This window comes from Diaporthe batatas (genome assembly GCF_019321695.1).
Source record: "Diaporthe batatas strain CRI 302-4 chromosome Unknown Contig00009, whole genome shotgun sequence".
Lineage (NCBI taxonomy): Eukaryota > Fungi > Ascomycota > Sordariomycetes > Diaporthales > Diaporthaceae > Diaporthe > Diaporthe batatas.
This window is the reverse complement of record NW_025408556.1, coordinates 1,302,150-1,314,613: the sequence shown is the minus strand read 5'-3', so window position 1 is coordinate 1,314,613 and position 12,464 is coordinate 1,302,150. Positions and strand designations below refer to the sequence as shown.

At 56.5% G+C, this 12,464-nt stretch overlaps 4 protein-coding genes across 4 annotated transcripts; 1 reads left to right on the top strand and 3 right to left on the bottom strand.

Moving 5' to 3' along the window:
• Positions 1 to 2,975: 2,975 nt before the first annotated feature.
• On the bottom strand, positions 2,976 to 4,925 carry KVR01_007673 (uncharacterized protein). Its single transcript, XM_044791788.1, has 2 exons — positions 3,956 to 4,925; positions 2,976 to 3,902 (listed from the first exon to the last, which is right to left on the bottom strand). The coding sequence occupies exons 1-2, from the start codon at positions 4,643 to 4,645 to the stop codon at positions 3,093 to 3,095; spliced, it is 1,500 nt and encodes a 499-aa protein (XP_044642651.1). The 5' UTR covers positions 4,646 to 4,925; the 3' UTR covers positions 2,976 to 3,092.
• Positions 4,926 to 5,426: 501 nt separating this feature from the next.
• On the bottom strand, positions 5,427 to 8,160 carry KVR01_007967 (uncharacterized protein). The gene is made up of 2 exons (XM_044782582.1): positions 8,061 to 8,160; positions 5,427 to 7,999 (listed from the first exon to the last, which is right to left on the bottom strand). Exon 2 carries the CDS (start codon positions 7,211 to 7,213, stop codon positions 6,050 to 6,052), a length of 1,164 nt encoding a protein of 387 aa, XP_044642945.1. The 5' UTR covers positions 7,214 to 7,999; positions 8,061 to 8,160; the 3' UTR covers positions 5,427 to 6,049.
• A 715-nt stretch (positions 8,161 to 8,875) lies between these two features.
• On the top strand, positions 8,876 to 10,111 carry KVR01_007786 (uncharacterized protein; the record flags this gene model as incomplete). The annotated part of the gene is made up of 2 exons (XM_044786952.1): positions 8,876 to 9,088; positions 9,154 to 10,111. The coding sequence occupies exons 1-2, from the start codon at positions 8,943 to 8,945 to the stop codon at positions 10,109 to 10,111; spliced, it is 1,104 nt and encodes a 367-aa protein (XP_044642764.1). The 5' UTR covers positions 8,876 to 8,942.
• Positions 9,921 to 12,334, bottom strand: KVR01_007979 (uncharacterized protein). The gene is made up of 3 exons (XM_044785177.1): positions 10,906 to 12,334; positions 10,665 to 10,815; positions 9,921 to 10,610 (listed from the first exon to the last, which is right to left on the bottom strand). Exons 1-2 carry the CDS (start codon positions 11,742 to 11,744, stop codon positions 10,728 to 10,730), a joined length of 927 nt encoding a protein of 308 aa, XP_044642957.1. The 5' UTR covers positions 11,745 to 12,334; the 3' UTR covers positions 9,921 to 10,610; positions 10,665 to 10,727.
• Positions 12,335 to 12,464: the final 130 nt, after the last annotated feature.

Sequence of the window (12,464 nt, the reverse complement as noted above, 5' to 3'; positions counted from 1 at the left end):
GGGTCGGAGGCTTCACTGGCCTTCTATTCGTATCGAAGACTTTGTTCCTGGAATCCCTCCTTTCCGACAGCCGCCCAGCCGCAATGATTGGTTATGTAAGCCTTTTGCGTCTTTTGCCCAGCTTGATGTTTTGACTGACTGACACGTTTCTCTTCTACGATTGGGCCAGACTCTGATTAAGGACATGGAAATTGGAACAGATATCCTGCTCGCGCTCAGTCTGCGCACACACCGCGGGGAGCAGGTACCTTTTGACTTGAGTCACATCGAAGGGACGCTCATGCGAAACTTCGATACGTGGGGCGTGCAGACGGCCAGCTTCCTCGTAACACTACAGCAACGTGCAGCACTTTTCCGCGAATCTAATACAAAGGTGGGGCCTGATCTTGCAACTAAGCTGAAGGACTTCAAAGAGCATGTCGACGTAGGTCACCCTCCGTTTTGCCGTAGCCGGAGATCATCGGCAGGCCTTGTTGTCTCGCCACTAAATGGGCTGACGTCTGTTGTAGATGTTCTGCGATGCATTCGTCACTATCATTCCTAGCCTCGCCCCGAATGTTACAAGAGTGACAAGAGATCTCGCTCGTTCTTTCGCAGTTACAATCAATAGCTTTAACGAATAGTAAACGGCATGTCGAGTCTCGTGGACGATGGTTGCGATCGAGATACCTTGGATTGATCATTCAAATTGAACCCCTAACAGCTCTATGGGACATGCAATGTGTTCATGAGCCATGTGCATGTATGAATGTGTACTGTAACAATGTACACAGAGTGACTGGTCGAATGTGGGCCCAGGCGGTCGGAACACTTCGGTAGTCGGGAGAATGGCTGTGTGCCTGCTGCCTTAATCATTGCCCCAGTTTTGGCACTTCTCGTCCGTTATGTTTTTCCACGCGCCGGGCCGGATTGGAATCGGACTCAACGATCAGGAACTCCGGCTATACCGTGCTCAGTAAAGAGTTGACCGAGTCCCGGGTGTGCTTGTCCGTCTATCCTCTGGATGCAGGTGGTTTGCACAGGACGGACGGGAGCCTGTTCACCGCCTCCACTTCCTGCGGGATGAGTTGGGCCCTGTCTGGGTGTCGCGGAGCTTCATATCGACTGTGGAGGCCTTTCGGGATGCCTTCAACCACGGAGGTCACCCGTGTCTCGGTGGTTTCGATGAATATGCCACCGATGGGATTTGATCCCTCGGTCAGGGGTCCATTGAGACCTTGGCGTCACCGGTCGAGGCCTTATTGGCGTGCGGCGTAGCCTTCTTGGCCTCTTTTCGAACCATCAGCCGCACAAAACTCGGGCAGCGTCCGTTGTAGAACATAGGATAGGATCATTGGTGACTAGCTGTTGGTAGTTAGCCAGGTGCCATTTGTCAGTGGGAAGCGTTCCATACTGCAGCTGTTGGCAATGTGACTGGTTAGTAAACACAACCGCCAAGCAACCGTTGGTTGGGCGCAAAAACGAAGCATACATGATAATTGGGTTCGGTTAAATCTGAAGCTAAGGTGCAAGCGGTCTGTCCGAAGGGCATCAAGTGCCTATATAGAAGCCTTCTACTACTGACTAAGCGGATAATTGCATACTCACGTCCGCCATCTAAAAAAAAAAAAAAAGCCACATATTCCACGATACCGCCATCATCATGTCAACCAACAACACCAGCCCCGCAAGCTGCCCAAAGAGCGCCACACCCGAGCCTGACGGCCTCGGCCTCGACAGGAAGTCGATTTTCGCCGTCGTCCCGCGCGAGAATTACACTGGTGACAGCCCGGACGACTGGATGGTCAGCTGCTGCGAGCCCAGCCCGGTGCAGCTTGTTGGCAACGAGGAGTTCGGTACCTGCTGGCAGTGGTGCGACCTACCGTCCAGCTATACCAACCTCACATCCGACACGTCAATTCTGTCGGCTGACTTTATGCGCTGTATGACGTCTACCGCCAGGGCGACCAACTCCTCTTACCCGCCCACTGCCCTGCTGCTGTCTGCTGCGCCCAGGGCTGGTGTGGCGGGCGATGGGGTGCTCGGACTGGCTTTGGTTTTGGCGGTTGCCGTGTGGGGGCTGTTCTTGTGAGGTGACTTGGAAGGTTGGGCCTGGTCTTGGGTACTGCGAAGTTTGGAATGTTGGCAATGATGGTCTCACGCTGCTAGAGATGCATATCAAGGAAGGCTCGGCATATCATGTGGCCTTCGGCATCCTATTCGACGGACATGCTCACAGGCTCGTGGATCAAGCTGTGGCAGAACAACGTCCTCAAGAGCGAGAAGAAAAATTACCTTTTCAGACAACCATTTTGTGTCTTGCATCAACTTGTTCGACCAATATTCTAGGAAATCAGCAAATGAATCATTTGGATAAGACTAATTGCTCATAATACAACTCCCATACATAGACTGTTAATGCGAGTGTGCACACTGGTGCTGAGTGGGGCACAGTGTTCACTTTGTGGCCCATGTGCGTTGGGGGCTCAAATACCAGATCTCGCTGCAGGCCCTTTTACCGCACAGCTAATAAGCTAAGTATGGATGCTGGATAAGACTGACGCGAACGATCCTGGTCCAGGCAGATAACGGGGCTGCCATGTTCGGTTTGGAGTAAACGAAATGCGGCTCTTCCCTCCAGGGACATGCTAAAGACTAATGAAATAGCCCGAGACTAATATATATATATATATTTAAAAAGCCGATTTTTTTAACAGAATTTTCTTAGTATAATTTATTTATATAGTCACTATATCTTAAGATTTAATCTTACTATATAACTTTTTTATAATATTAATATTATTATTAAAATAATACCTTTTAACTTTATTTATAAGTTATAAAGTTAAGATTATAAGTATTTATTATATTATAACTATTATTATTAATATTATATTCCTTCTAAGTACTAGGTCTTAAGTGCTTATTATTATATAAAAGCGCTATATATATCCTTGGACATATGTAGAATAGAAGCGAAACTACATTCCTTAGTGATAGGGTATAGGTATGAATATAACATGATAACAAATGTTCGTAAGAGCCGCCAATGCAAGCAAGAGATATGGTAGCCTCCCTAGAGAGAGGCGTAGCCCGTGCCTACACCTGGGAGGTCAGCGTGAGCTGACGAAGGGCTCCTCAGGGGGCCCATAGTCAATCTTGCGCTGCTGGATCCACTTCATCAAGGCACGAGATCCTTTACCCCGGCTGCTGCCCCGGCTCTTGACGAACTCCAGGCCATTCCTAATCTCCTCAACACTGATGTCTCTGGTATGGATCATCGTGCCGTTACGGGTGGGGTAGAATTGTCCCGGTATCCTCTCTTCGCAGCCATACACCGGGTTCACGGGCTGGAGGTTCAGGAGGTGCTCGGAGCCGCTCCACAGGTTCTCGAGATGCAGGCTGGCGAGGTCAGGCATCGATTTGAGGTGCTTCAGGACCGGGTCCCAGGTGCCTCCGTTTATGTGGACCTCCCTAAGGTCGATGTGCGTCAGGCGAGGATGGTTGCGCAGGAAGAGCAGCAGATCATTCGGCTTGGTCCAGATACCTCGTAGGGTGATGCGGCGCAAGCAGGGAAGGATCACATTCAGAGAAATGTGGGCGAACATGGCGCTATATGCCCACGGGGCACCTTCCATGGTGTTATACAAGTAGAGGTCAAGGGCCTCGAGGTTCGGGGTCCGCTGGAGGAACCAGCCGACGCCCGGGAAGTTATCCTCGGACCTGCCTCGTGCCTCGCTCGTGGCTATGCGAACGGGTGCGAGGTGCTTCATGGAGCCGTCCTTGTGGAAGATGATATCACTTGTCACTGGGATTACAGTGGCGGTCGACAGGCCGAGGTTGAGGGACTTGATACTGGCGCCTGCACGAGATTCAAAGTCGACGTTTGAGAGGTCCGTGATCAGATTGTTGAGGACACGGGACTGCATCATCTGGTCAGCATTCCGGACTCGGAAGTGCACTACTTATGACTGACCTGGATTTTTCCAAAACAGTCGGTGAAGACGGAGAGTGTTTTGGCCTCAACCTGGCTCATGCTCATGGCAGTGGTCACAATCTTGAGCAGGCGGTTACAGTCTGCCCAGAGGCAATTCCAATTCACGCCGCGGGCACTGCCCGACTGATCGGCCCTGTCAAGGTCGGTGCGGATGACGCGAGCAGTCAGCTTGAGCAGATCGAGTGAGCCGAGGTTCTCGAGGATGTGCGACAGGGCGTCTACGATCTCGTCGCTGAACTGGCCCTGCTGCTCATGGCGGATGCTCATGATCTTGTACAGCTGGCCTATCTTGTCCAGAAGCTCCTTGTTGCGGGCACTGGGGATTTCGGGGAGCATTGGGCTCCATGAGCCGCGCAGGGGGTCCCGCAGGCGGCGGATCTTGAGCAGCAGGCTGCTGGGGTTGTGGAAGACGGCGACGACGGTGAGTCGCTTGACGGCCGGCCCGAGGGCGGGGTGGGTGGTGATGTCCCGCAGCCGCTGGAGGCTCGTGGGGGTGAGGTCCGTCTCCTGTTCCTCATAGAAGGACAGAAATGCCGGGCCGAGGCATTTCTTTGCGTGCAGCTGGGAAGCAAGGCGGAGGCTCTTGAGGGAGGCGAGGCCCAGGTGAGAAATGACCTGGTTGTAGAGCTCGTTCGGCAGTGCATGCAGCCGATCGCGTGCTTCAGTCATGTTTATAGTAACTACTTGGGAAATTGTTGTGAAAAAGTAGCAGTGCAAATTGGATGTGCCGAGGAATGGCACAGTACGCTTGGTGTGGTGGGCGTCTAGGCCGCCTGGTTCAGTATCCGCACCGACCTTTGGTGACGGGCAGTGTGGGGTTGACGCCTGCCGAGGTGACTTGGGAGAATCCGGAGGCGTATATCGGTGGGACTTGACTTCTCAGGCCAGCTGGGACAAGATGTGTTGAAGATATACGTACGTCTGGTCTGGGGTGATGGATGTAAAGGCGATGATGGTTGGTGAGATGGAAAGACGTCGGATCGACGGATTGTCTGGCACGTGTACCGAGTACTAGGGCGGTTGTACAGACTTGCTGCGACTGGTCCCTTGTTCCGTGTTAGGCTATTTCACTTGCTCACGGCCACACGACTAACACCTCACATTCCCAACGTCGAGCCACTTCCGCACTCGTACACGGCCAAGGCCACAATGGTAGATATCTTGTAACCAAGTGCAATGGGCGTCAGATTGTGGTCACAAGATAAGTTGTTTATCTACAAGTACGAGTCCAAGAGACTTCCGAGGTTACACAGTGACATGACCTTTCCATCAAAGCAGCATGTCGGTCCCATCCTGCAATCGAATGAGGGGCTGAGGGGCTGCTGCTCTCTTGGCCCAAGCTCCCTGGGATTGTCCTGGGGCTGGGACGGCCTGCAGGGGAGCTCCGGCCCCACCTGAGGCTCCCATGCCCAACATTGAAGCTCCCAAGCTCCCCCTGGCTGAGTTACCCGCAGCTTCGACCTCCAGCCAGACTTGACTCGACCAAATTGACACAAGACAGTCTCTTTGGCAGCGACACCAGATTATTCGACCCGGAGTCCCCTGATGCTTTGATCAAACTCCACTCGACCAAGATCCCACCTTGAAACCGCTCCACCATTCCTAGTCGGGACCTCCGCCCGAGCTGGACCGAACGAACGCCGATTTGATCGAAGCGCATGTGTGGCAACATAACGAGCATATCACACTCGACACGTCGAACAGTGTTTAGAATTCGACTGCTGGGAAGACATCCAACCTGTCGAGACTAATATCGCAGGCTGTGCAGACCAGCCCGAGCCTTGGAAGATAGGACATTGCATCCATAGTCGCCGTCGCGACACCACTGCCTCGCTTGTGCAAAATCACTGGAGGGGAGGGAGGATACGGCCAGTGTAGTCTGTGGCTGCTGTCATGGGCAGAGGCAATCTCTCTTCGCCTCTCGCTCATGGTGGGTGCCAACCATATTACAATTATTCTATGCCGGTAATGTACCCTCTGGAATGACCGCCTTTCACTCTTCTCGGGCTTCATGCCCGCTGTGAAGTCCTCATTTTCCGCACCACCATCATGTGTCTAGTTTCGGCCACCTCCTCAGACAGTCACCACCAATTTCTTTGCCGAGACGCCTTTCCTGCCCACCTCGAATGCCTCTTGCACCTTATCCAACCCGTGTCCAACAACGAGTGGCTCCGGGGCCGGCACGAAGCTCCCCTGCGCGAGCGCCGCTGGTAGGAAGCTCCCGTACACCGCCTCGGCGACAGGGCCGTCGTACAGGTCCGATCCCCAGACGAATTCGACCTTGACACCCTTGAGGTTCTTCCTCACCAGCGTCGAGAACCACGCATAGCCCGCCTTTGCCAGCCAGGCCACCAGGTTCAGCACCCCCGGCCCCGGCGGGGGAGGCCCGTTGAGGCTCATCTGGGCGACATACGCCTTGTCTGCTGTGCCCTTGCAGCACGCCGCGACAATGTCAATACACGGCTCGATCGACCCCGCCCCGATCGCAACGGCCCCGGCACATCCCGACCCGACCTGCTGCGCCGCCCTGATGACGTCTCGGGCGCAGTCCGCGTCTCGGTAGTCGAAGACGCTCGACGCCCCGAGCGAGCTGACGTAGTCGAAGTTGTGCCTCCCCGCCGTGGCAACGACCTTGTACCCGGCCCCGACCGCCAGCTGCACGCAGTTCATCCCGACGGCGGTGCTGGCGCCCCAGACGACGAGCACCCTGCCGGGCTTGGCCCCTCCCCTCGCGGCGGCGGCGGCGGCGGCGTGGTTGTCCACGGACGGCAGCTCCAGGCCCAGGTGCTTGTCACAAAACAGCCCCGTCGCGGCGGTGCTCAGGCACACCGGCAGCACACAGGCCCGCTCGAACGCGACCGAGTCCGGTATCTTCGCCACCAGCCCCGCCCGCAGCACGACGTACTCCTGGAACGCGCCCTCGCTGGACCCGCTGCTGATCTTGTCCAGCCCCAGGCAGTGGCCCAGCACCCGGTCGCCGACGCTGAAGGGGATGTTGTCGCCGGGCCCCACCTCGACCACCTCCCCCGCGACGTCCTCGCCCATGATGTGGGGGAGCTTGGCCCAGGGGAACATCATCCCGCCGATGTCCTGCTTGGCCCAGTCGCAGAAGTTGACGCCCACCGCGCGGGTGCGGATCACGATCTGGTCTCGCCCGGGCGGGGTGTATGGTGCCGGGGACACGGCGAGGGGGTTCTTTGCCTTGGTTAGCCAGGCGGCTGTGTTTGATGGCGCCATAGTCGAGATCCTTTTTTAAGTAAGTGCTTCTTATGTCGGCTGTGATCAAGGTGTGCTAAATTTGAGGATATTGTATGGCTAGTCGTAAGAGCGTTTCTGGGGGTTTTCGAGTGGTATGGTATGGTGAGGTAGGTAAAAGCCGTGAGCGCATGTGCCCCAGATGAGGGCTCATGGGCGTCGGATTTCCAGCCCTTTTATACGCTGCTGTCTGCTTGAGACCATTTCGAGATCGATGATGATGCTGATGGTGAGAACCATGGTCCACTCGGCGAGATCGGCCTGGCGTACGAATCGGGGCGATGAATTGTCCCATCTGTCCCACCTCTCCGTCCATGAAGTCCCTCTGGGCGCGCACCGTAAGCCCAGCTTGCCGTATACAAACCTCGGAATACGATTGGGGGTTAGCGCCGTCTGGCTGGCGGCCCCGTAATGTGGGCGGGCCATCAGCCGCCGGCCGAGTCTCGACCGCCACTGAGGTTCCAGGTCCCACGGAACTTGTATCTAAATTTCCCGCGGCATGGCATGGCATAGCGTAGTGGGGATGGTTCTTCTCGGACAGCTGCCCGTGGAAGATCCGAATGCGATGGACGTGCTGAAACCTTGAAACTCATGACCTCATTCACGTGGACATCGGTTCTGGATTCATCTCTATGTCAATAGACGGGGCCGGGGTCCTCGGCGGTGCGAGCCGTCGTTTTTGGCAAACCTTGCAGTGTATATTGAGATCTCGAGCCGGCGACTGTCGTGCACTGATATTTTCTATCAAACTTGTATGCATGGTATGAGCTGCAAGTGGCATTAGATATTTATCTAGCCTGGTCACTGGATTCGGTATGGGAATGCTTGCCTAGCTCATGTGTTGGTTGAAATTCACGGCCTAACGTCTCACAACGTGGCTGTGATGACCTTCCGTGGACTGCCCACCGCGCTATTTCACGTATTGTGGTATTTTTTCGTGACAGGACTAATACACATGGAATGGGTGCCGGAATCAAAATAAAGCACAAAATGATTTCCAAGCCCTCTCTCGCTTTACGGGGAGTTTGGCAAAGCAGCAATGCCCAGGAATTGAGGCCATCCACACTTGGAGGCACTTACAACATGTAGCTCAATGGATGCCCTGTAGAAGAGGAGAGCTTCCGATGACTGCGTACAAAACAAGTCAAGTCGGTCCCTCGGTCGCAACATGAAAAATGCAGCCAATTGACACATATCAGGCCAATGGCAGATAAGCAAGGGGTTCTTCTCTGCTAATTTTGACATGATCTTGCACCTCCCCCTTCAAGCCCGGCGAGGCGGCAGAGGATCGTCTCGCAGGATCGCCTTGCATCGGCATGAGTCATTCTGAGTGACTGGCCCGGGAGACAGGTATTGCACTAGCAGAGCCTGTCGCATTACTCGCACATCACTGTTACCAATATACTCCACCCATGGGGCCTAGACCTCCATACTCTCAAGACGACTCAGGTGTCAGCCACAACACCCAGGCACCTTACATTCGTTGCCTGAGTCACCTAATGGATTTACATGGGTGCGCGTGGCAATAGCTCGAAGATGCTTTCGGAGATGGATCCCATGTGTGATGTTTGAGATTGACGATGAATATATATAGAGCATGGACATGGCGATGCTCAGGAGACCGTTATGGAAGAGGTGTATCAACCAGTCTGGACCGACGGAGCTGCATTTAGCTGAACATATTCCAGACTTGAATAGTATTTGACATCACATGGACACTTCAGCGACGTCTTCTGGCACAACTCAAGCCAGCACCATGACAGGGAACACAAGACTGACGGGTGCTTCTGCACCAGCAGAGACACCGCTGATAGGGAAAGGCAAGGCTGCAGTACCACAGAAGCCACTGTCCGATAGGTACCAACTCCATTCTCCATCCTGGAATTTCTGCCAGAGCAGGCAGTGCTAACACACATTGACAGGACAAACGGCCCAGAGAGGCCAGCAGAAGAGGACCAGGAAGACCCAGAGGCCGGAGCCGAGCAGGAGGCAGACAGCGACTCGTTCACACCCACGCAGTGCCTCTTCTGCAACACCACCTCCCCAGACTTCGGCTCCAACCTGACCCACATGGGCAAGAGCCACTCCCTCCTCATCCCCACGTCGATAGACAACGGGTCCCTCGCCCTGGCCGTCGACCCCGTGACCCTGGTGCGCTACATGCACCTCGTGATATCCACCTACCACGAGTGCCTCCTCTGCCACACGCAGCGGCAGGGCGCCCACGCGGTGCGGCAGCACATGACGGGCAAGGGCCACTGCCGCATCGACCTCGAGGACAGCGGGAGCGAGTTCCGGGACTTTTACGAGAGCGCCGGGGCCGCGGGGGCCGGGGGCGACGGCGACAGCGACAGCGACAGCGGTTCCTCAGCCGGCGAGGACGCCTCCGAGGCCGAGGGATCACCACGGGCAGGGGCCGAGCCCCCCCTGCGGCTGCGCGAGGGCACCCTCCTCCTCGCCTCGGGGAAGCTCCTCTCGAACCGCTCGGCGCCGGGCCCGAGGCACCACAGGCCGCTGTCCGAGACGCAGAAGCCGACGCGGCGCGGCGCGCTCCCCGCGGCGGCATCGCACCCGAGCGAGGACAGCCCAGGACCGCCGCCGCCGCCCCCAGCAGGCCCGTCCCCGGCGGACACGACAGCCGACACCGGGCGAGCCCTGACGCGGCTGGAGCGCCGCGCCGAGGCAAGCGGCAGGTCGTCGCTCGCGGTCGCGATGGCCCAGATGTCGGTCGGCGACCGCGCGGCGCTGGCGCACCTGCCCGCGGCGGAGCAGAGGGCCGTGGTGCTGCGGCAGTTCAAGCAGCAGGACAGGGCGCGGCACGAGGCGCGCGTATACTGGAGTAAGGTCGAGCTTCGGGGCAACAGGACCATCAAGAAGTGATGCTTGTTGCCCCCTTTTCCTTCTTTTTTCGGGTGACAAGGTGTGCGCTGACATTTTTGTTGTGGAACAGGTAGGATGGAGCGCAAGAACAACAGCGTGATGATGAAGCACTTTGTTAATGATGTGCCTGGGCCGAAGCTGGGTTGATCTGAGATGGTGGTCATCGATGCTCGTCGGGCGATGGCTGGTTTCGCATGCAGGGAGGCGCTTGGAATCAGGAGTCGGGGCACATCATCGTGTGCCACCTTACGAGCTGGATGTAGCAGTTTCGAGGATGGTGGCAACAACCCGAGGAACGAGGTACTGGCCTACTCCTGTGAGTCAGGCGATCGACTGGTGACACATTTGGTCGCAGTTGTGGACATGAACATGTTCCGAAGTTCTTTGCTCATCAGAGATAAGGCTGACGGGGCTGAGACCAAGAACCAGGCATGCAATGCAGTGGACTCCCAGGATTTACTCAAAGGCCGGGAATAGCTGAGCTGGTTCGGCGGGCATTCTAATGTGGATTAAAAGAAGATCTTGGAATGAGACAGAAGGGTGGAATATGTACTCATGCTAATCCTATCCGGGAGTCGTCGATGGGTGAAACCAGAGACCAGCCCACTGTATTCCGTCACATGTACTTCTCCTGCTCGAAGTAGCTCTCACAGTTATCGCCAAGGCCAAACACGTGGCACTGGCAAGCCTCGAGGCTTGGACAACTAGAGCCAGAGTGTTAGTTAACAACAGGCAACCACAATCTCGCATACTACAGTCGACAGCAACAGACAGCCCAAAGAGGACAGACTTACTGCACGGCCTCGACACCAAACCACACATGCCAAAGATGCTCCATCAGCCGCCCAGAATTCATGCTCGGCAGCGGCGCCTCGATAAGCCACTCCCGCAGCTTGAGCCACCACTCCCTCTCCCTGCGCAGCACCCGGTCCCGGCTGACGGCAAACTGCGCACAGCACGGCGCCGCCAGCTGCCTGGGGACGGCCCCCTCGAGCTCGGGGAACCGCGCGGGCTCGAGGAAGTTCTCCAGCAGCGTGACGAGGTGGTCCCGCCTGGACATGAGCGGCAGGGCGGCCATGCTCGGGGCGGGCTCGCCGCCCTCGAGGGGCACGACGTTCTCGCAGCCGGGCAGGCAGCGGGCGGAGGCGTAGCCGGCCCTGAGGACGTACCCTGGGCGCAGGCGGGCGACCTCCTCGGCGCTGGTGAGCTTCTGGTGCCAGGCGCGCGGGTGGCCGTGGTGGAAGAAGATGAGGTCCGGGAGGGAGTGGTAGTTGTCGATGATGTAGGTCAGGTAGACCATTGCCTCGTTCCCCTTCCTCGAGGGCACGCTGAGGGCCGGGGTTATGGGGTCGTCGACGCGGTAGTGGTATACGGTCCAGTTTAGTGCTGGGGGGATCTCGGAGAGCCAGGCTGTGTCGTCGTTTTTGGTTGAGGCGACCACGAGGGCCTTGGATATTACGCCGGGCTGGTGCTCGGGGCTACCATGGCTGGGTGCTGTCACTGGTGGAGGAGGCGAGGTCGGGCGCCCGCCGAAGAGCAGTTTTGCTGTGAATGTGAGTAGGACTGCGAAGGCAAAGGGGTATAAGAGCAGAGATACGGCGGCACGAAGCTGCCGTCTTTGGTACAGGCCCATGTTTGGACGTGTGCTGTGAGGATGGAGAAGAAGCACGATATCTCAAGCTGGCAAGATGGGTCACTCGACTCATCTCCTCAGCATCAGCCATGATGACGATAGCACAGGATTTAATAAAAATGCCAAGCTGAAACAATGGAGGGCAAGAAGAATCTAGAAGCTGATGAGGCTAAACTTTGGGCGCGGGCGTTGAGACGAGATGTGTATCAGATTGTGTGCGTCGGCGACGTCAAAGCTGACCCGTACTCCACATGACAGACATTGTCGACACAGACAAACCCCCTTTGCATCACTGGATGCCGTGGACTGCGCAAATGAGGTAGATGAAGCCATCGAGGTGGGTAAAGTCTCGAGTTGGAACCCGTCAGTCGTGACATCTTGGCGACGTAGTTAAGCTCGGATAGTCGAACTCTGAAGTTGCGTGAGGGCGTCAAGATGTGATTGATTACGAGTCCGTGGCGCAGATGACGGTGAGTAGATGGCTGCCAGTCATTGATCACATCAAGACAGTAATAACAAGTAATTGACCCGCCCCGGTTGGTGTCGTCGCAACGGGGCCGTTGCATCGGGGCCGTCGCCGTTGTCGAAATGACTGACCGTCTCGGCACTGTGCAACGGCTTGTCGAGGGAGGTGGCAGGGTGGCAGGGGGGTTGGTCGGGGCCGGTACAGCCCGACTGCGACGCCGACCGTCCCGAATTACCCCGCGGCGCGAGCCCATC

Bases quoted from the DNA above. Each gene is read 5' to 3' on its own strand.
- KVR01_007967 (XM_044782582.1), bottom strand. From the start codon at position 7,213: ATGGCGCCATCAAACACAGCCGCCTGGCTAACCAAGGCAAAGAACCCC.
- KVR01_007979 (XM_044785177.1), bottom strand. From the start codon at position 11,744: ATGGGCCTGTACCAAAGACGGCAGCTTCGTGCCGCCGTATCTCTGCTC. The intron at 10,816-10,905 runs GTAAGTCTGTCC...CTCTGGCTCTAG, and splicing joins TTTGGTGTCGAGGCCGTGCA to TTGTCCAAGCCTCGAGGCTT.
- KVR01_007673 (XM_044791788.1), bottom strand. From the start codon at position 4,645: ATGACTGAAGCACGCGATCGGCTGCATGCACTGCCGAACGAGCTCTAC. The intron at 3,903-3,955 runs GTCAGTCATAAG...CAGATGATGCAG, and splicing joins ACTGTTTTGGAAAAATCCAG to TCCCGTGTCCTCAACAATCT.